This window comes from Leptopilina heterotoma, unplaced genomic scaffold, assembly GCF_015476425.1.
Source record: "Leptopilina heterotoma isolate Lh14 unplaced genomic scaffold, ASM1547642v1 Lhet_369, whole genome shotgun sequence".
In the NCBI taxonomy this organism is placed as follows: Eukaryota; Metazoa; Arthropoda; class Insecta; order Hymenoptera; family Figitidae; genus Leptopilina; species Leptopilina heterotoma.
This window is the reverse complement of record NW_025111048.1, coordinates 847983-870868: the sequence shown is the minus strand read 5'-3', so window position 1 is coordinate 870868 and position 22886 is coordinate 847983. Positions and strand designations below refer to the sequence as shown.

Here is a 22886-nt window from a genome sequence, read left to right as displayed (position 1 = left end):
TTTAATTAAATTCTTCGATTTTTATACATAAAAAGGTTGTCTATATTCATTGTTCCAATTTAAGTGGGGGTGGGGTGGGCCGAGACTTATCAAGAAACTTAGTGGCAAAACTATGTATCCGATTAAAATTCCATTTCAAGAAGACGGAATTACGAAAATACGCTTTGTATCTATACGAAGTGAAGTAACCTAAATCCTTTGACAATACTCGTCCTGTGATATTGGACACTTTGAATTCTGAAGCATCAAATGTAGCAAAAGAATTTAAGGGACTCTTAAGAGTCTTTAAATGCCACAATGATTTCCAGGAGGGTATAAAGCTCCTTGCCAAAGGATTTGCTTGCCGGATGGGGTCCGGCTATCTTATTAAGCAGTTAATTTAATGAATTAGAGCCGTGAAGCACCATCTTGTTATCAGAACAGATATTTATCTTAGGAATAGCAGTATACTATGATTTTGAATATGTGGTCATTAATGAGGAGATAATTAAATTGAAATGTATATTGTGACGTATGAATTTAAATAATATCTAAATTTTCTGCTAAATGTCAAACAAAATCTGACGCTTTCAACAATAATAAAAATAAGAAATTTAACTGAATAAATTTCATCATCAGGCGCCAATTAATTTTCAAGATCAATTAATAAACTAATTTATCCGGCCAACAAAAACAAAACGCAAAGACACTCTCAATCGTCAGAAGAAATTCTGCCTGAACAACTTGGTAAGCAGAAATGCCAACGAAGAGACACGACTGGTACAATACTGGCACGATACTGACTCACCCAACGACGCTTGTTGATTTCCATCTTTCCTACTGCAGGCACGCTCCTTCCAAGGATTCCTTAATTTAGGGATGAGAAATAATCCAAGCAAATAGAATCACTTTTCACAATTCTTCTTTATTTACAAAACTACGGGCTCTACAAACTCACAAGTTCTCCTCGATGCACAACTATTGAGACACACTTTTTCAATGATACGACTCTCTACTCTCTTTCTACAACGTCTCGTAGATCACTCGTTAAATGATATGTCGACGAAAAGACTACAGACACCTGTGTCTTGTTTTTCTAACATGTGGTCCTCTTCTTCATCTCTCTCTCTCTCTCTCTACTAATCAGCGGCTCTATCCTCTGGCACTTTCTCTTCTATACTAAATTGCCACGCGACACACATTCACCACTGCTAGTGGGTCACTCGGCAGTTTCGACTCTCTAAATTATCATACCAATTAACGATCACTGTTCAGGGAGTTAGTTTTATTTAGAAAAACTAACAAAAACAATAAGTAAATTCTCAATCAACAAACACCATAAATATTAGCAAATCGTGCAACATTATCTCAAAGGAGATTCAGTCGGGAATATTAACCAAAAACAGAAAAATATACTTACTAAATTTATTTAATTCCAAATCATCTCCTTTATACTCACTCAACAATAAGCACATCCAAAATCAAACTCTCTTGAAAATGTGTTTTGGTCGTCTTTTCATTTCCAATACGCAGTGGGAAATTGAGAGTGGAAAGTGGGAAGTGAAGAGTGAGATTGAAAAGTGAGAGTAGGAAGTGGGAGTGGAAAGTAGGAGTGGAAAGTTAAATTGGGAAATGAAAGTGGAAACTAGGAGTTGGAAGTGAGAATGGAAAGTGAAGACTGTGATTGAAAAGTTAAGAGTAAGAGTTAGAAATGAGAGTGGGAAGTGAAAGTTGGAAATTGGAACTGAGAGTGGAAAGTGGGAAGTGAGAATAGAAAGTGAAGAGTGAGATTGGAAGGTTAAGAGTGAGTGTTAGAAAAAAGAGTGGGGAGTGAGAGTGAAAAGTTAGAGTAGAAAATGATGGTGGAAAGTGGGAAGTGAGAGTAGAAAGTTAAGACTGAGAGTTGGAAATGAGACTGAGAAGTAATAGTGAGATACTGGAACTAAGAGTGGAAAGTGAAGAGTGAGATTGGAAAGTGAGAGTGGGAAGTGGGAGTGGAATGTTAGATTGTGAAATAAGGGTGGAAAGTGAAGAGTGTGATTAGAAAGTTAAGATTGAGATTTAGAGATGAGAGTGAGAAGTGAAAATGTTAAGAGTGAGAGTTAAAAATGAGAGTAAGAGTGGAAAGTGAGAGTGGAAAGTTAAGAGTGTAATTGGAAAGTTAAAAGTGAGTTAATAAAAGTGGGAAGTAAGAGTGGAAAGAGTGAAGCGGGGCGCATGATTATTCCCCAAATGTCATTTTTCCGAAATGTCATTTTACCGAACTGCACTTTTGCGAATAGTCAATTTTGCGAAAAGCCAAATTTTGCGAAATGTCACTTTTGCGAATTGTCATTTTTTCGAAAAGCTATTTTTGCGAATTGTCATTTTTGCGAATCGCAATTTTTACGAATTGTCAATTTTCCGAAAAGTTATTTTTGCGAATCGCCATTTTTACAAATTGTCAATTTTCGGAAATGTCATTTTTACGATTAGTCATTTTTGCGAAAAGTCATTTTTGCGAATTGACATTTTTGCGAATTGTCATTTTTGAGAAATGTCATTTTTGCGAATTGTCACTTTTGCGATTTGTCAATTTTTCGAAAACTCATTTTTGCGAATTGTCATTTTTAAGAAAAGACATTTTTGTGAAATGTCATTTTTACGAAAAGCCATTTTTGCGAATAGTCATTTTTACGAATTGCCATTTTTGCGAATTGTCAATTTTCCGAAAAGTCATTTTTGCGAATCGCCATTTTTACGAATTGTCAAATTTCCGAAAAGTCATTTTTGCGAATTGTCATTTTTGCGAAAAATACAATAGAAACTTGTAGGTATCTATAAATTCACTATTGTATTTTTCGCAAAAATGACAATTCGCAAAAATGACTTTTCGGAAAATTGACAATTCGCAAAAATAAGTTTTCGAAAAATTGACAAATCGTAAAAATGGCGATTCGCAAAAATGACAATTCGCAAAAATGAGTTTTCGAAAAATTGACAATTCGTAAAAATATCGATTCGCAAAAATGACAATTCGCAAAAATAGCTTTTCGCAAAAATAACAATTCGTAAAAATGGCAATTCGTAAAAATGGCGATTCGCAAAAGTAACAATTCGCAAAAGTGACATTTCTTAAAAATGACAATTCGCAAAAATAGCAATTCGTAAAAATAGCAATTCGTAAAAATGACTTTTCGCAAAAATGGCTTTTCGCAAAAATGTCTTTTCGTAAAAATGACAATTCGCAAAAATGAGTTTTCGAAAAATTGACAAATCGTAAAAATGGCGATTCGCAAAAATGACAATTCGCAAAAATGAGTTTTCGAAAAATTGACAAATCGTAAAAATGGCGATTCGCAAAAATGAGTTTTCGAAAAATTGACAATTCGTAAAAATTGCGATTCGCAAAAATGACAATTCGCAAAAATAGATTTTCGTAAATATGACAATTCGCAAAAGTGACATTTCGCAAAATTGGCTTTTCGCAAAAATGACTATTCGCAAAAGAGCAGTTCGGTAAAATGACATTTCGGAAAAATGACATTTGGGGAATAATCATGCGTCCCGAGTGAAGCGTAGAGTGAGATTGTAAAATGAGAGTAAGAGTGGAAAGTGAGAGTGTAAAGTTAAGAGTGACAGTTAAGAATGAGAGTGGAAAGTAAAAGTGGGAAGTGTGAAGTGAAGAATGAGCTTGTAAAGTGAGAGAAGGAGTGGAAAGTTAGGGTGGAAAATGAGAGTGGATAGTGAGTGCGGAAAGTTAGGAGTGAAAGTTAAAAATGAGAGTAAGAGTGGAATGTGAGAGTGGAAAGTTAAGAGTGTGATTGGATAGTTAAAAGTGAGTTAATAAGAGTGGGAAATGAGAGTGGAAAGTGTGAAGCGTATAATGTGACTGTAAAATGAGAGTGGGAGTGGAAAGTTAGAGTGGGAAATGAGAGTGGAAAGTAAGAGTGGAAAGTTAAGAATGAGAGTTAAAAAATGAGAGTGGGAAGTGAAAGTGTGGAGTGAAAGTGGAAAGTTAAGAGTGTGATTGGAAAGTTAAAAGTGAGATAATAAGAGTGGGAAATGAGAGTGGAAAGAGTGAAGCGTAGAATGATATTGTAAAATGAGAGTAAGAGTGGAAAGTGAGAGTGTAAAGTTAAGAGTAACAGTTAAGAATGAGAGTGGGAAGTGAAAGTGGGAAGTGTGAAGTGAAGAATGAGATTGTAAAGTGAGAGAAGGAGTGGAAAGTTAGGGTGGGAAATGAGAGTGGATAGTGAGTGTGGAAAGTTAAGAGTGAAAGTTAAAAATGGGAGTAAGTGTGGAATGTGAGAGTGGAAAGTTAAGAGTGAGAGTTGGAAATGAAAGTGGAAAGTGAAAAGTGAGATTAGAAAGTGAAGAGAAAGAGTGGGAAATTGAGAGTGGAAAGTGGGAGTGGGAAGTGGAAGAGTTACAGAATCGACCTATGGGTCTAGGATAAAAGAGGTCCTTGATGAATATTCAGCATCACTCACTTTATCTCTTAATGTTGTTGCAATAACATGATTTTAAATGATTCTGTGACAGTGACTGGGGACTTCCATCACTATCTCAAAGGCAAGTGATTAGTAACTATTCTCCAAATTTTAGGAAGATAAAGTTGAGGAGCTTCTCATTCATTTTCCAGACGACAGTTCCGATATTCTTATTCTGAGGAACTTTAATGTTTGGAAAATCAAAACTCACCCTTATAATGGAAACTTGTAATTAATTAGGAACTTCGTCTATATAGAAGATTCTATGTGTCATTTTAGGTAATTGGAAACTTTTAGTGGGCTCTTGTCTGCAGAATGTCTGGTGAACCAAAAAATATAAAGAAACTGTTACTCTACAATTTTTGAATCTTTTAAACCGACAGACTTTCTGGAAAGACGGGAGTCCGCTAATTAGCCGCAGGAAAGTTTGCAAACGTTCTGTAGACTTCTTTACTTGGGATCCGGATAAATTAAAGAACAGTTAACATGATCTTTGACCACAAGGTGCTTCCAGAGTAAAAGTGAATGTCAAAGTGAATTATATAATTATCTTTAATGGGAAATGAAGTCTTGTTGTAACCTGTTCACATGTACAATTATTCATATAATTTAGACAAATTTTTGCAAGTTGTTTTTCATTTTATAAAGTATCGATCATATACTTTCACATGATAATAGAATTTTTTTGTTTTTGGAAAGATTAACTGAAGAACAATTAATTTAAAACATTTCTTTTGATAATAGAAAGAGATTTTATTTTAACGAAATTGTCTGTTGAATAAAAAGATTAATCAATTTAATGCACTTCGTCTCTTTATATTCATCATGCATTATTCTTGATGTTTTACATATCTCATGGGATTATATTTTTGCTGACTTTTAATATTTTTAAGTTATTCTCAGTTAATACTGGATGAGAATGAGGAAAAACATTTTTAATTTTTCATTAAATATCTGTCGAAAAAGTTAATACTGATATGGATATATGCTAATTTAGTTTATAGCCACTTATCTATTCTTGTCAATTGAGTTCTCACTGTGAAATGTCAGAGACATTTACGTGTCCCATATTTCCGACTATATAATTCAATCATGGCAAATCACAGAAATTTCACTGAATTTACACTGATTTAACTGTGAAAAATGTGAAAAACTAATAAAATTCCATTGGGTTTTTCGATAGATAATTTATTGGCAGCTGATGCGGCACTACTGATTTTATACTCACTTGGAAATTGAAAAGACAAAAATTGTAATAATATCGAAGTGTAACTTAGTGTGCAAAATTTAATCTCTAAATTTTATTTTTCATTTCAGTCAAAACAAATTATAAAAATTATCATTTAAATATAATTTGTGTAAAGCTTAATTTTGTGAATTTTAAATCCGACTTGATTTTGTTTCATACCGCTATTAAAATTTTTAATCAAATATAAAAGAATAGATAAAAATTTACAATTTATTTAATATGTTTCCATGCAAATTTTAATTTTAAACTTACTTTTATTTTGAATTAGAAACATTTTATTAAAGTACATTGTAATAAAGTTTTTTTTTATTTAAAGTCCTGGTATTTTTTAATATTAATAATTTCAAATATCTAAATTAATAGAATCAAAATTGTTTTGCCTTTTCATATTCAAAAAAAAGTAAAACAATTTAATTAAAATTCTTTTTGTGGCAAAAGTATATCAGTTGTAAAATTGTTATTTTTTACAAATTTTTTCTCTCAACGTCCATTTTCAATAAGTTTTTAATTTTCAAATATTTTTATTTATTGGATATCTGAAATTTGGAACTATTTTTGATTTAAAGCATAATAAAAGAAATAATTGGTGCAAAATAATATCAAGTAAATACATTGAAAAAACAAAGAAAAAAAAAATGTTTGTGACAAAGAGTTTTTTAACACTTAAAGTTTAATTGTTTCACAGTTATTTTTTTAATAAAATATTCTTTTTTAAAAAATTTTAAAAGATAGAGCATCCTTGTTGTCCAGAACTCGTGAAAGTTAAAACACCTTTACGACTTGATCCAGCATTAACTACCATCCCTTACTTTTATATTTCTTTTTACCGTTTTAATTGCCTTTCTTCTAACCCTTTTACAGCGGCTTTATTTTTTAACTGAAGACAACATGAATTTTATTCTGTTACTTTAGTATTTTTATTTAAATTATATTTAAAAATATCCAAAATACTTTATTTTATATGTATTAAAAATTATTTTCAAGCATCACAGTTTAGTTTTTCGTTTTACAATAGTAATTAATTCCAATTAATACCAATTAAAAAAAAATACCCCCCTATTAAGATTACAAGTTATCATATTCAGTTTGAAGCATTTTTATTCTCTATCGTAACATTAATAAGTATTTTAAAATATGTAGTACCTTAAAAGATAAATGTGGCGTTCCATGATCCAGTGTAAGCATTTGCACTCCAGACGATTCGTTGGTTGGATAAAAAGATTGTTTTTTGGACTCGTGATATATTTGACATTCAGAGCTACTATTTGTAACTGTCTGCGCAAGTGAAAAACTATTACAGTTAAAAACGTGTTGACAGACAAAATTATATTGCTGGCGTACACCACTGAAATTGATTGCTGAAAAAAGTAACTTAAAGTTTTCATATTTGAGTATTAAATATTTTTTGTACTGTATTACAAAGTACCTTATTAGTATGTATAGCATTTAATTAATTCAAGAATAATTTCGTTCCTATTTTACCCAAAACTTTTCACATTTACTTTAAACCTTTTTTTTTGTGCATCTGGATGAGCTTCAAAAATAATTTTAAATATCCCACCGCTGCCACCCAATTGTATTATCTCTATAACAAACAACTAATAAAATAATTTTTTAATGAAAAAAATTATTAGTGGAATAAAAATATTTATTTTAATACAAGTGAATATTTTTCTGAATAAAAACTCTTAAGTCTTTTCCAATGATTTTTATAGTAAACTCAATAAAATTCACAATTTCATTCAATAAAGCATTAATTAGGTAAAATTCAACAGACTTTAATTTCAAAAGCATTTAGTTCTATCAATTCAATAATAACCATTAACAAAAAGTCGTATCCGTGTTTTCAAGTTAAAATTATATGAGTGAATGAATACAGAAAAAAAAGAAGAAAGCGTCTCTCATAATCTGAATCTCGGTCGAACTTAAGCTGAAGCTTTATACTTGGAGCCTATTGTCTTTATATTTTCAGTCTATCGCTTAATGGCTTTGCATTGGGTGCTTGAGCCACCAACGACCCAGATGCTGATTTCAATAGTTTTTCATGCTATATCGTTGGATGGTGAAAACTAAATATTTTTCTATTCATGCAAAATCAGGAACCATCTGCTTTAGGTTTGTTTTTCATATACTGAAGTAAACAGAACCGCACATTTTTTAAAAAACATACGTGAAGATATAATCCCTCGTTCTATTTTCCACATATAAATTTATAATACCCCATTCTCCAATAAATTTAGACGAAAAAAAGAACATTTTAAAAAATCTATTCTTTAATTTCGAGAAAGTATTAATTAAATTTTGATCTAAGAAAAACTGTGTTTTTTTTTCACTTTTCTTAATTTTCTCATATATTTATTTTTTCTAAAGGTTATTTTCATTTCCTTTGATTAAAATGCGCCATAATGAAGAAAATAAAGATTTTTTTAATGGCATAAAATTCACAAAAAAAAGCCGCCACACTTAGTAGAAAAGCGATTACTAGAGGTACCTCCTCGAGCGAAATTTTTTTCCATTTTATTGAGGTGAACTATATATATATTAGTAAAGTGTAAAAAAGAATGGAGCTGAAATGAAAGAAAAAAAAGCTTGAGTCATAGTTTAAATGAGAAATTGAGAATGATTTGCTTGGTCAAAAAAAAAAAAAAACCTTACGACCTTAAACGTGATCAGATTCTTTTATTTTACTTTCCATTGAATGAAAAGTTTTAAAAAAGTTTCCGATATTTCAAATTACAGACGTATTTACAATTCTGAAATAATAGAAAAACTTGAGTAAATTTGATAAACTCTACAGTAATCTTAATTTGTATCGCCTATTCTGAATTGTATTCTCCATTATTAAAGTTTTATCTCTATACTTGATGGCTTTTCTTCTCAACTCTAAACTTTTCCAACCTAAAGAAACCAATTATCTAAAACACACTTTGCAAAAAAAAAAAAAAAAAAAAAAAAAAAAACAGGAAAAAAAAATTCCCCGAGGAATCGTAGCTTCCTTTGAAATTTTAAAGTGATTTTCGTGAAGCCACTCATTCCTTCGAGAACATTTCTGGCGCCGTCTGACATTGCTGAGAGTTTTCTTCGAATCAGTTTTCCATGCTGCATTAACCGATCTAACTGTAATTACAGCATTCTAGAAAATTATGACTTATTCCAAAGGACTAACTTAATTAACTGACATTCAAAACCATTTCACATCTTGAAACTTATCCCGAACTTTGGAAAATAATAAAGATAAGGAAATCATATTCGATTTTCTAGTGATTATATACAGCGACTTAAATAGTTCCATTGGGATCGACAATTTTTTTTTTATTATCGTAGTACTTTTGATTACCATAATGGTTCTTGGGTGTTACTTTTGAGACATCACCTAGTATATCATGAATCAATAAAAAAAAAAAAGAATGATGGTTTTGCAATGTCATCGATATGGTGATTAAGGAAAAGGCGTGGAACGATCAGCTGCGTGCTTTAAGTGCAGAGAAACCGGTCATACGTTTTCCGCCTGTCAGAAGAAGGCGAGCTGCTTCTTGTGCAGAGAAAAGTTAGACGACAAGATGAACATCAACCATGTCATCGAAAGTGGAGTATATGCAGAGTCTTCAAAGACGGCCCTTGAGAAAGTCAAGAAGATTCTCGCAAGGACCAAGAACAAATAGGTGAAGGAAGATTGTTATAGGATCCCAAGAATAAATTTTTATTTTCATCATCATCTGAATAATCGTAAAATGGCATTAACTGGTTGTAAGAATGGAAGTCCAATTATTCCATTTTCTGATGATGGGAAATCTTCATCAACAATAAAGAAATTATTGATTGCCATTTTTTGGCAGCCGTTTAAAAATTTAATTCTCAAAATAATCACATTTTTTGTGATTAATAAAATATTATTAAATGCACTGCGTATCACAAACTAGCACCTGAAACAAATTTGAATTTTTACAGGAAATAACATGTAATTAAAATTTAAATTCACTGCGTATCACAGTAAAACGTGAGGTGTTAAAATAACACCAGAATGGATTAAAATAATCTGCAACAGTTTAATCACTCTAGGATTAAATTAACACCAGAAAAGATTAAAATAATCTATTTTGGTGTTATTTTTAACTATGAATGAAATTTTACTTCAAAAAAAAAACACCAAAGTCAACGATTTGTAAACATTCAACGAATTCAGCTTCTCCAGGGAGAATAGTAAGTTAGTAAGTTAGTAAGTTAGTTACTAACTTACTAATTAACTTAGTAACATAGTTACTATATTCAATTGTGTTCAAAAATTTTTAAAAATTCGAGCCAAAATTTCGATTCTCTTTATAAATACTAAAATTCTTCTCTAATAATTCAATTATTTTAGAAAATTTTAATCAAATTCTTGTCAAAATTTCAATTATTTTCAAGTTTTCAAAAATTCAATGATTTTCAATACCTACTATTTCAATAAAATTTTCTAAAAGAATTCCATTATTAAAAAAAATTTGAATAAAATTCTACGCAAACATTCAATTATTTTCATAAATAATAAAAATTTTTACAGGAGTTCAATTATTTACAAATTTCTTTAATACATTTCTTCGCAATAATTCAATTATTTTCATAAATAATAACATTTTTACAGGAATTCAGTTATTTTCATAAATAATAAAACTCATTGCAAAATTTCAATTATTTTTAATGCAATTTTAATCAAATTCCTCGAAAAATGTGGTTATTCTTAAAAATTTTATTAAAATTCGTCGAAAGAATTTAATGATTTAAAAAATTTGTCGATAACATTTTTTATGAGAATTTAATTTCAAGAAAAATGAAATTAATATGTTATTTATTTTTATATTTAAATAATTGAATTCTCGTAGAATTTACTAATAAAAATGGTTTTAAAAATAAATTACAGTTAAAATTTTAAATTATAATTAAACATTAAAAGCATTATAACGTGGATTTTTAGAAATAATTAAATTTTGAAAAAGTTTCAAATTAAAATCATTGAAATTCTTAATTTTTCATATTTTTGACAAACAATTCTGTAGAATTAATTCTTTTTAAAAGTTTAATAGGATTTTTATTGAAATTATTTCAAGTTTTTATTTTTCAATATATATTTAATTGCAAAATTTCCGAATAATTGCAATTTTGTAAAATTTAATTGTAAACGAATGAATTTGAAAATTCTCAAACAACATTTTTAAAAATTATTAAAAATAATGGATTTATTAAAGAATTTTAGTTAAAAACACTAAAAAAAATTTAATTTTAGAGAAGTTACAAATTGTTGCAGAAGTTCAATTATTTTCAAAAGTTTTCTAAAATTCAATGATTTTCAATATATCTACTATTTCAATAAAATTTTCCAAAAAAAAATTTTTTCATTATTAAAAAAAATTTGAATAAAATTCTACGCAAACATTCAATTATTTTCATAAATAATAAAGATTTTTACAGGAATTTAATTATTTACAAATTTTTTTATAAATTTCTTCGCAATACTTCAATTATTCTCATAAATAATAACATTTTTACAGGGATTCAATTATTTTTATAAATACTAAAATTCTTTTAGGAATTCAATTATTTTCATAAATAATAAAACTCATTGCAGAATTTCAATTATTTTTAATGCAATTTTAATCGAATTCCTCGAAAAATGTGGTTATTCTTAAAAATTTTATTAAAACTCGTCGAAAGAATTTAATGATTTAAAGAATTTGTCGATAACATTTTTTATGAGAATTTAATTACAAGAAAAATGAAATTAATATGTTATTTATTTTTATATTTAAATAATTGAATTCTCGTAGAATTTACTAATAAAAATGGTTTTAAAAATAAATTACAGTTAAAATTTTAAATTATAATTAAATATTAAAAGCATTATAACGTGGATTTTTAGAAATAATTAAATTTTGAAAAAGTTTCAAATTAAAATCATTGAAATTCTTAATTTTTCATATTTTTGACAAACCATTCTGTAGAATAAATTCTTTTTAAAAGTTTAATAGGATTTTTATTGAAATTATTTCAAGTTTGTATTTTTCAATATATATTTAATTGCAGAATTTTAGAATAATTGAAATTTTGTAAAATTGAATTGTAAACGAATGAATTTGAAAATTCTCAAAGAAGAACTTTTTCAAAAATTATTAAAAATAATGGATTTATTGAAGAATTTTTGTTAAAAACACTAGAAAAAAATTTAATTTTAGAAAAGTTACAAATTATTGCAGAAATTCAATTATTTTCAAGAGTAATAAAATTCTTCTCAAGGATTCAATTATTTTTACTAATAATAAAACTCATCTCAGCGTTTCAATTATTTTTCATGCAATTATAATTGAATTCCTTGAAAAAAGTAATTATGTTCATGCAAGTTTTAATAAAATTCGACAAAAGAATTCAAATATTTAAAAATTTGTTAATAAAATACTTTATGAGAATTGAATTTTGAGAAACATTCAATTATTCAATATATTATTTACTTTTGCATTTAAATAATTAAATTCTTGTAGAATTGTCTAATAAAAATTGATTTTCATTTTATAAAAATGAATTTCAGTTAAAATTTTAGATTATAATTGAATATTAAAAGCAATATAGCGTGAATTTTTAGAAATAATTGAATTTTGAAATTAATTTTTTTGAAAAAGTTTAATTGGACTTTTAAAATATTATTTAAAGTTTTTATTTTCTAATATGGATTTAATTAGAGAATTTAGGAATAATTGGAATTTCGTAAAATTTAATATTGTAAACAAATGGATTTGAAAATTGCCAAAGAACTTTTTCGAAAATTGTTAAAAATAATTGATATAAAGTAAAATTGTAGTTAAATTTTTTTGAAAATAATAATGATTTTATTACTTGGTCATCTTTAATTATTATAAAATATGAAGAAATCGATCACTCAGAGTCGAAGACTCGGAGTTATCGATATCTTCATGTTTTATAGTTATAAAAAAATTTAATGAACTAAAATTTTATTTATTGTAAAAAATAACACCAAAATTGATTATTTTAATCTTTTTTGGTGTTAATTTAATCTGCAACAATTTTTAATACCTCACGATTTACTGTGATCACAAAAAATGTTGTTTACATGAAAGAATTAGGGAATATTGTAAATTGCACGTTAAACAAAATTTTTCACAGGAAAAACTTTCACTTTATAGTCGGAAATCGTACTAAAGATTTGCTTAAAAGTAAAAACCCCTACTTATTTTTCATCAATTTTTCTCTCTTTTACAACTTTTATCTGTCACTGAGGGAAGAAAAATAATGAGCCAAGGTAATGAAAAGGTATTTTCGCTTAAAAGTAAAAGTCTCCACTTATACCTCCCCTACCATTCTTTTTTTCACTCCTTCTATCTGGCAGTGAGAATAGATAAAACCATGATGCCCAAACCAAATAAATGTGAGTCACTTCCTTAACTATTTTTTCTCTCTTGTCTTGTCTCCTTCGATTGATTTAGAACCTGAACAACGATCTCTTAAGTGTCAATAAACTCCATCTCTTTACATTATGTCACATGTGTGAAATAATCTGTATTCACAATGTCAATGCCCAATGGGAAATTTACAACTGGCGTAGTACTGCGCCAGCACTGGCAGCACTGGCGGCAAGGCTGAGAGCCAGCACTGGCATGGCGCTGGGATGATAACGCCGTCTGGCGCTGCCGAAGTACTGTCTGTCAGTGCTGCGAGACAGCGCTGGCGCAGCACTGGACCAGTGCTGGCTGAGAATATTGCCGCAATAAATGCTGTATTGTTATTAATTAGTCGTAAATTAATAATTATAAATAATTTAACAACTAAATGGTAAATAATATTAATAAATATTTATTATTCATAAAATATTTCTCTTCTCAAAGAAATTGTATTAAAGATGGAGACTAACAATGGATATAGTAAATAAAGTAGAAAAAAATTGTTTATAACATCTAAAAATTAAATAATAAACAATTACAGTAAGTGTGCATTAGATTTTCATATTTTAGTACCTAACGATTGGAATCTAGAAATATCGCAAACCTATGAAAATAAACAAAATTGCTGACGAGGGGAATCGAACCTACGACCTACGGACTAACAGACTAACGCTCTAACCACTATGCTAACGACACATGTGTACAGTAAAGTATTAATATCTCAGTATCATTCAGACATACAATTATTGAGTCAAAGATGAGAAAAAAATAGGGATACGTTAGAAATAATAAATTGAAATAAAATAAATTAATTTAAATTTTTAATAATTAAATTAAATTACTTTACTTATTGCATTTAACATTTTACGTAATTCTTAAATTACGTGGTAATTTTTTAATAATTTTTTATTCATAGTAAGAAGTATAATAGTATTTTAATAGGAACCAAATTATTATTGAGATTAAAGTTTAAATTTTGTTTATAATTTTAATTTGTTTAAATAATTTATTATTTACAAAATTAGACTATTGTGTTAAATTGTTATTATTAAATTTAATAAGAATAAAAAATGAACAACTGAAAAGTAAAATATTAATTTTTTTCAATAAATTTATATTTATAAACATTCATAAACTTTTTTTATAATTTTTTTCAAGTTTATGTCAAAAAAGCAACGTTGGCAAAGAGCGTTGTGAACAATTTTTCTATACTCAGCCAGCACTTGCCGCCGTGGCTTGTCCAAGCTTTGGCGAAACAAAAATTCTGTACTGCGCCAGCACTGATTGTCGAAGCTCGGCTAGACTACGCCGAACAATCGTCTGAGTACTAAGCCAGTGGTGAACATCGGCACTACACTGGCATTTCCCATTGGGTGGTTGACATTTATTTATAAAATATGTTTGACAAGAACGGAATTTAACAACATTCAAATTTTATTTCACTTTTCAGGAATTTTTTTCGGATGAATGAGCATTATTATAACGTTTCAAATTTCAATGCAAAAAAATTCACCATCAATTGAATAACAATTGTCACATTGAATGCTGAGAATAAATTGCAGTTATTTGTCCCACTTTTAAATTAGCAATATTTTTTCTCTTTTTCAATACAAATGTCAACTCTGTAAAATAAAAGTTTTTTTTTTCTCTTTTGAAATTCAATACTAAAAATATAATTAAATTTTGTAATCTTCCATCTAAAATGATTTGTATTCTATGATTTCAGGGTCTGACAGTAAAGTTTCAGATGTTGATGGCAAACCCTATACAACACTTTTGTACAGCAATGGTCCAGGTCATACAGACCCAAGATCGATTGTGCGGGAAGCTGGGAAAGATTCCATTCAGGTAAAATAAACCAAAAGGAAAAAATCAAAATTTTTTCTTCCAATTTTTGTGACAATCAATCGCTCTAGTTTTTACTCTACGATACATGAAGAATCGTGATATTAAACTTGCCGCTTAATCCATCAATCCTATACATATAAAATTTATATAATTGTATGTGCCTGTATATGTGTGGGGGAAATATCGGTTTTCGACACTCTATTGGAAAATATTTTATTGATAAGCCAGTGAAGGTGAAGAGATTCTCTTACGCTTATATTCATATAAATTTAATACCTCTGAGAGTTTCAGCGACCTCAATTCTAGTATTTATTTCTACATGAACTATCTTTCGATACTAAACAAAATCTGTTTCGTTTAACGATAAATTTTTTTTTATTCTTATACTGTTATTTCATAATTTATGGTTTCTGTATATTATAACGCGGATTTAAAATAATAATCAGGTTAGAGAGAAATATTTGAGGTTTCAGCACAAATTTCATCGGATAACTTTTATTTTTTATTTTTTTTTTTAAATCGATTATGTTTATTTTGAATAATTAGTTATTGACTATTGAAATATACCAATTCAAGGTGCTGTTACATCGAACTAATCTGAATATTATATTCCCTAGTGTTTGCCGATTTAATTTTAAATTTTAATTAGTAACAATGAACATTGGCACGGGGTTTGGTAAGTAATCAAGAAATATTCTATTTGAATAAATTGTATATTTAAAATGAACGCAGTTTTGAAAAGCTGTTATTATTGCCATTCTCATTATTATTATTTTTAATAATTATACATATTATTAATGTTTATTAAAAATATGTTACGATGACGTAACAAAACAACAACAACAACAAAAAAAAAGATTCTAGAAAATTTATTTAATGAACACTGGCAATGTTTCTTGAACATTATTTTTTACTTTTCTATTTGGAAGGAGCTTTGAAAATAAAGAAGCATTCATGCGCTATTCAACCTTTTTTCTTCATCTTCATTACCAACATAGGAATCTTTAAGGCAGCAGTCATTGGAAAAGCAATTTTTCACAGGATTGCCGAACATTACCCATCCATTTAGGAAAGGCGAAGCTCTGGTCGCCGCAAAGCTTTGAGCTCGGCAAAAGTTTCGCAAACGTTTTCAAGAAACGAGCTCGGGGTGTAAATAACTGTCTCCTTCACTTCTCTATATATTCTCTTATTTCAATAACTCCTTCTTTAAACTCAAGGCAGGACTAAATCTCATCTATACCTTAAGGGCATTCTTCACAATAATTTATGAAATTATAAATTCATTCATAAGAAAGAAAAATATATATATATACTTTGAATTCTTTTTTTTCCTCTTTTAGAATAAATCACATTCGTATATCAAGATCTATAAAAAATTTATTTTAAATACCAAGTGTACAGTTTATATATAAATTATAGTAGATATTATTCGATCCATTGATTTGACTAATAAGGAAAATTTAATTACATATTTATGCAATTTAGTTTTCGTTCGTGCGTAAATTGCAAATATTTTTCGTAAATGTTCATAATTTAATTGACAATTATGATTATATATTCATCTTTCAACTAATGATAATTAACGGAAAATTAATAACACACTTTATTCATTAGATGAAAATTAAATAACACAGGTAAATTCTAATATTACATAGTATATGAAAAGTAGCACATGTAAATAGTTGGACTGAAAAAGTTTCTAATTTAATTAATTAATTCTCACTTGCATCGAGTCTTTTCTAATTCAAAATGAATAATTTATTTAGTCTGGCATCTTGCATTAAGGAGCTATTGGGAATTGCGGTAATGGATCCTAATGTCGGTCAGAGAACCATGCGGATCGATGAACTTAGTTACTCTAAATTTGTAATTACATCGTTAATTATAAATCTACGTTTAATTATATTTTCTTAACTATTTTACAATTACTCATTATCTTAAAGGTAAATTTCCTGTTACTTTTAATTATTTTTTGGAAATTACAGAATTACTCAATTGCAGTTTACTGAAGAACTAATATTAAATAATCTACGTATCTAAAAAAAACAGGAACACAATTGTATTTTTCTTTTAATTCGTTTAAACAATGAGTTTCCAGATCATCTATAACAATATCTGAGATGAAGACCGAGATTGGTAGATCTACTAAAAGTTACCACTTACTACGTTTTTTACATTATCATACTATTTGGGTACTTTCCCTAAATTTTAGGTAAAAATTACGTATGACTTAAAATTTACTTCAACTACTGATTTATTCTTTCAAAATTTTTTAAAATTGTATATGACTAAAGATTTATTTTAATTGCTAATTATCCAATTGTAAGAGTTATTAAAAAAGTTAAGGCTAACTAATACTTACTTTAACTACTGATTTTCATATTACGGTATTTGATAAAAAAAATTTGTCTGACTAATATTGACTTTCACTACTGATTTTTTTACATTGCAATATTACGAGAGATGAAAAAGAAATTGTCTGACTAATATTGACTGTTACTACTGATTTTTACATTGTAACATTAGGAAATTTAAAAAAAAATTGTCTGACTAAAATTGACTGTAACTACTGATTTTTACATTGCAATATTCCTGAATTTAATAAAAAAAATATTACTGGTTTTAATAACAAAAATTGTCTGACTAATATTGACTGTAACTACTGATTTTTACATTGTAACATTAGGAAATTTAATAAAAAATTGTCTGACTAATATTGACTGTAACTACTGATTTTTTACATTGCAATATTACTGAATTTAATAAAAAAAAAATATTACTGGTTTTAATAACAAAAATTGTCTGACTAATATTGACTGTAACTACTGATTTTTACATTGTACCATTAGGAAATTTAATAAAAAATTGTCTGACTAATATCGACTTTAACTACTGATTTTTACATTGCAATATTAATGGAGTTAATAAGAAAAATTGTCTGACTAATATCGACTGTAACTACTGATTTTTACATTGCAATATTACTGAATTTAATAAAAAAAATATTACTGGTTTTAATAACAAAAATTGTCTGACTAATATTGACTGTAACTACTGATTTTTACATTGTAACATTAGGAAATTTAATAAAAAATTGTCTGACTAATATTGACTGTAACTACTGATTTTTTACATTGCAATATTACTGAATTTAAATAAAAATTGTCTGACTAATATTGACTGTGACTACTGATTTTTTACATTGCAATATTACTGAATTTAATAAAAAAAATATTACTGGTTTTAATAACAAAAATTGTCTGACTTATATTGACTGTAACTACTGATTTTTTACATTGCAATATTACTGAATTTAATAAAAAAAAAAAATATTACTGGTTTAAATAACAAAAATTGTCTGACTAATATTCACTGTAACTACTGATATTTACATTGCAATATTACTCTAGTTGATAAACAAATTGTCTGACTAATATTGACTGTGACTACTGATTTTTACATTGCAATATAACTAGAGATGATAAAAAAATTGTCTGACTAATATTGACTGTAACTACTGATTTTTACATTGCAATATTCCTGAATTTAATAAAAAAAAAATATTACTAGTTTTAATGACAAAAATTGTCTGACTAATATTGACTGTGACTACTGATTTTTTACATTGCAATATTACTGGAGTTTATAAGAAAAATTGTCTGACTAATATCGACATAAACTACTGATTTTTACATTGTAACATTAGGAAATTTAAAAAAAAATTGTCCGACTTATATTGACTGTAACTACTGATTTTTACATTGCAATATTCCTGAATTTAATAAAAAAAATATTACTGGTTTCAATAACAAACATTGTCTGACTAATATTAAATGTAACTACTGATTTTTGCATTGCAATATTCCTGAATTTAATAAAAAAAATATTACTGGTTTTAATAACAAAAATTGTCTGACTAATATTGATTGTAAATACTGATTTTTACATTGCAATATTCCTGAATTTAATAAAAAAAATATTACTGGTTTTAATAACAAAAATTGTCTGACTTATATTGACTGTGACTACTGATTTTTTACATTGCAATATTACTAGAGTTAATAAGAAAAATTGTCTGATTAATATCGACTGTAACTACTGATTTTTACATTGTAACATTAGGAAATTTAAAAAAAAATTGTCCGAATTATATTGACTGTAACTAGGGTAGGGTGGGGCATTACTATTCTTGTTTGGATTTTTGAGTCTATAAAATGTATATAAAAAAAAATAAAAAAATGAGTAGAACCGTTTGAAAGCTTGACTTCTTAGCTACAATTTTGCCATGTATCATTTTGCTGTAACTCGATTCTGTTCCGAACTACAGCGATTTTACGAAAAAAAAATTTTTTTGATGTCGAAAAAAACGAGGGGCGTAACTATTCTTGCAGCTATTAATGATATAATACTAAAAAAATATATAAATTAATTTGTTAATTGGAGGATTTTTTCTGGTTTTTTTCTTCCAATTTCTTACAATTCTAACCTAGAAACAAGCACACACAAAAAAATACACTGTTTTGTAGTTTTTGCTGTCATCAGTGGAAGAATAGTTACGCCCCATCCGCCCATTTTTTGAAAAAACACTTGTAAAATTTTTGAACAATAGAATATCAAAAATCCATTATGATATTCGTGTTCAGCACTAAATTTGACTTTAGAAATAATTTTTCCGATAATTTTTCCGACCGTTTATCACTATTTACAATGGCAGACTAAATGAGTGAAAACAAGTAAGCGAGTATATCAAAATCACATTTGGGTACCTAACTCCAATGATAGATGGCGCCAGAAGCTCAAATGTGGCGTACAATGTTCATTTCACATGACAAGTATACAGTGTAAAAAAAACTTTAATCGGATGAATAGTTTTCTCTCCAGGACAAAGAATAGTTACGCCCCGCGAATAGTAATGCCCCACCCTACCCTACTGATTTTTACATTGCAAAATTCCTGAATTTAATAAAAAAAATATTACTGGTTTTAATAACAAAAATTGTCTGACTTATAATTTATATTGACTGTAACTACTGATTTTTACATTGCAATATAACTAGAGATGATAAAAAAAATTTTCTGACTAATATTGACTGTAACTACTGATTTTTACATTGTAACATTAGGAAATTTAATAAAAAATTGTCTGACTAATATTGACTGTAACTACTGATTTTTTACATTGCAATATTACTGAATTTAATAAAAAAAAAAATATTACTGGTTTTAATAACAAAAATTGTCTGACTAATATTGACTGTAACTACTGATTTTTACATTGTACCATTAGGAAATTTAATAAAAAATTGTCTGACTAATATCGACTTTAACTACTGATTTTTACATTGCAATATTAATGGAGTTAATAAGAAAAATTGTCTGACTAATATCGACTGTAACTACTGATTTTTACATTGTACCATTAGGAAATTTAATAAAAAATTGTCTGACTAATATCGACTGTAACTACTGATTTTTTACATTGCAATATTACAGAAGTTGATAAAAAAATTGTCCGACTAATATTGACTGTCACTACTGATTTTTACATTGTTCGAGCATAAAAATTTGTAAAATATTAATATTGACTTTAGCTACATACATTAAATTACACGAGCTCAGAAAAACTGTGTCTGACTAATATTTACTTTAACTACTGATTTTCATATTATGTAAGTTGACAAAAGAAATGTCTGACTTATATAATACAGGTAAATTCAATTTATTAGCAGGATAAGAGAAAAGTAAATATTTTTGATGAAAATTGGGAAAAAGTATGGAAAATAAAATAATATGAAATTTTTGTCAGTTTTGCGAAGTGTATAATTTTTTTGGTGGTCAAGTTTAATTTTTTGATAGATACTTTTTTACTATTTTTTTTTTAGTTTGAAAGCTACTTTTTGATAATTTTTTAAAATTATTTTTCGAGTGCGAAGTCTGTTTTAGCTAATGTACATTTTCAGTCAGAGTCAATTAATATAAATGATAATTTCTTAAAAATGACAATGTTTATTTCATTGAAAATTATGAAAAATAAAAGAAAAGAACAGTTGTAGAGTAAAATTAAAATCCATGTCTTGCATCTATAAGTTGTAATTTAATTTAATTTTCACAATTTTTCTTGAATCATATTTCATTAGAATAATATATTGATATTATTTAAAATATTATTTTTGAAACAAAGGATTTTAATTTAGGATGCAAGAGAGCGAACTGTATTATTAAACTGAAAGGTTTATTTTAATAATATTGCAATTTCTTTGGAATTGATAATTCTGAGTTTAATTATACGTGCTAAAGTGAAAAGTATATAACCGTATCGGAGTTTGACTTAAGACTTTGATTATAACGTCGTGAGCTTTTCCTTTGATGGATTAGCGCTGCAGATGCATTAAGTGGAATTAGTAAAGGTGGTGAGGGTATATCAGTGCACATTAGTAGTTGAATTAGAAATAATATGCTGAATATAATCGGAAATATACGGATAATCTTCTTTTCTTAAACTGACACAGATCTTTTTTAAAATTGTGATTCTATTTTAGGAGGTCTAAAAGTAGCGCTTTTTGAAGAAGTTTTTTTTTCAAGGAAAAAAATAATGTAAACCTATACAAGAAGAACGCTTTCGCACTTATTAAAATCTTAACAAAATTGATAATTTATTTTAAATCATCTATTGATAAAATAAATTTATAAATTTCAGACTTCTGGTGTTCCGAGAACATGGGCAACGCATGGTGGTGAGGACGTGCCAATTTTTGCAATTGGCCCATTGGCAACTGTCTTATTCTCCGGTAGTGTGGATCAGAGTTACATTCCTCACGCTATTTCCTATGCTGCATGCCTCGATCATCATGCAAGTCGTTGCTCGAGAGAATCCGCTTTGAACGATACTATTGCTCCAATCAGTTGTCCTTCTGCTGAACCAAACAGTGCTGCTATATCTAGTGACGTGATGAACGACCAGGCTCGTAATCCACCAGCAAAATCAATTGCCACCGCCAATCGCAATCATCTCATCACTAATACTCTCCTGATAAAAGTACTCTTACTATTTCTACTCCTAACGGAAAGTTAATGTTCACTGTGGACCAAAAAGTGATCACTCAATAAGATAAATCTTGTAAAAAAAAAAAATTTTATTATCCAGCGCAAGTAAACGAGAACTGTGACTAGAAAAAAAAGAAAAATTTCCCCACCTTCACACCCATCTGGACCAGAAGTGTTAATAGAATCTATCTAGAAATAATCAATTTTTCTATACTTGAAAAAAGAAAAGCTAAAGATTATCATAAATGAATGTTGTGAGTTTATCAGTTTTGTGTCAAAATTTGTGAAGTGAACCATCATTTTTCGATGGGCGAATATTTGTTATGGTTTTAATTTTAACATTTTTCTACGCACTCTATATGATAAAAAAAATACAAGTTGCACACTATTTTTTTAATAGTTATTGTTAATAACAATTTTTTGTACGAATTTTTTTATTTTTTTTTCTTCTGTTCTATAAGAGGATAGGAATCGAGTTGATTTTTGTCATCAATAACAAGAAATAGTTTGATTAATATTCGTCATTATGGAAAATTAGAAAAAAAATTGTTGAAAATATTGGGAGAACATGAATTTATTTTCAATTGTTCAAATAAATTATTTATATTTTCAACAATTTTTTTAATTTTCCATAATGACGAATATTAATTAAATTATTTCTTGTTATTGATGCCAAAAATCAACTCGATTCCTCTTATAGAACAGAAGAAAAAAAATAAAAAATTCATACAAAAAAATATTATTATAACAATAACTATTAAAAAAATTAAAATTTCGAAAAACTGTGCAACTTTTTTTTTTATCATATGGAGTATAAAAAAATGTTAATACCATAACTAATATTTTCCCATAGAAAAATAATGGCTCACT

General features: G+C 27.7%; 1 protein-coding gene across 1 annotated transcript in view; it reads left to right on the top strand.

The window, feature by feature from the left end:
• The window catches only part of LOC122505773 (alkaline phosphatase-like), a 178327-nt gene extending 155837 nt beyond the window's left edge, over positions 1-22490 (top strand). The window contains exons 8-9 of the mRNA XM_043617594.1: positions 14851-14972; positions 21670-22490. Coding sequence (XP_043473529.1) covers positions 14851-14972; positions 21670-22044 — 497 coding nt within the window. The 3' untranslated portion in view covers positions 22045-22490. The remainder of the gene's footprint in view (positions 1-14850; positions 14973-21669) is intronic.
• Positions 22491-22886: the final 396 nt, after the last annotated feature.